At 67.9% G+C, this 212-nt stretch overlaps 1 protein-coding gene across 1 annotated transcript in view; it reads right to left on the bottom strand.

Moving 5' to 3' along the window:
* LOC104619893 (protein zyg-11 homolog B) overlaps positions 1-149 on the bottom strand; it is a 20,039-nt gene extending 19,890 nt beyond the window's left edge. The window contains exon 1 of the mRNA XM_010285937.1: positions 3-149. Within this exon, the coding sequence (XP_010284239.1) occupies positions 3-149 (147 nt within the window). The remainder of the gene's footprint in view (positions 1-2) is intronic.
* Positions 150-212: the final 63 nt, after the last annotated feature.

The raw sequence follows: 212 nt of genomic DNA, 5'->3' as shown, positions 1-212 counted from the left end.
ACGGCGCCAAAAAGCCGATGGTCCTCGGCCCCACAAGGTGCCGGGGAGAAAAGCTGGTCAGGGGCAGCGAGGCCGGGCGGGCCATCGCTCCCGCAGCGCTGTGGAGATGCCGGGGCGCACCAGGCAAGGCTGCCGCTGCCCTTTCGCATCGCGCCCGGCTTGAACCTCCCCTCTGCCAGGTTTCGGTCGCCCTTTTATATAACCGGTAGGGC

This window comes from Phaethon lepturus, unplaced genomic scaffold (assembly GCF_000687285.1).
Source record: "Phaethon lepturus isolate BGI_N335 unplaced genomic scaffold, ASM68728v1 scaffold19764, whole genome shotgun sequence".
In the NCBI taxonomy this organism is placed as follows: Eukaryota; Metazoa; Chordata; class Aves; order Phaethontiformes; family Phaethontidae; genus Phaethon; species Phaethon lepturus.
Note: the sequence above shows the minus strand (reverse complement) of the source record. Positions and strands in the feature narration are given on the sequence as shown.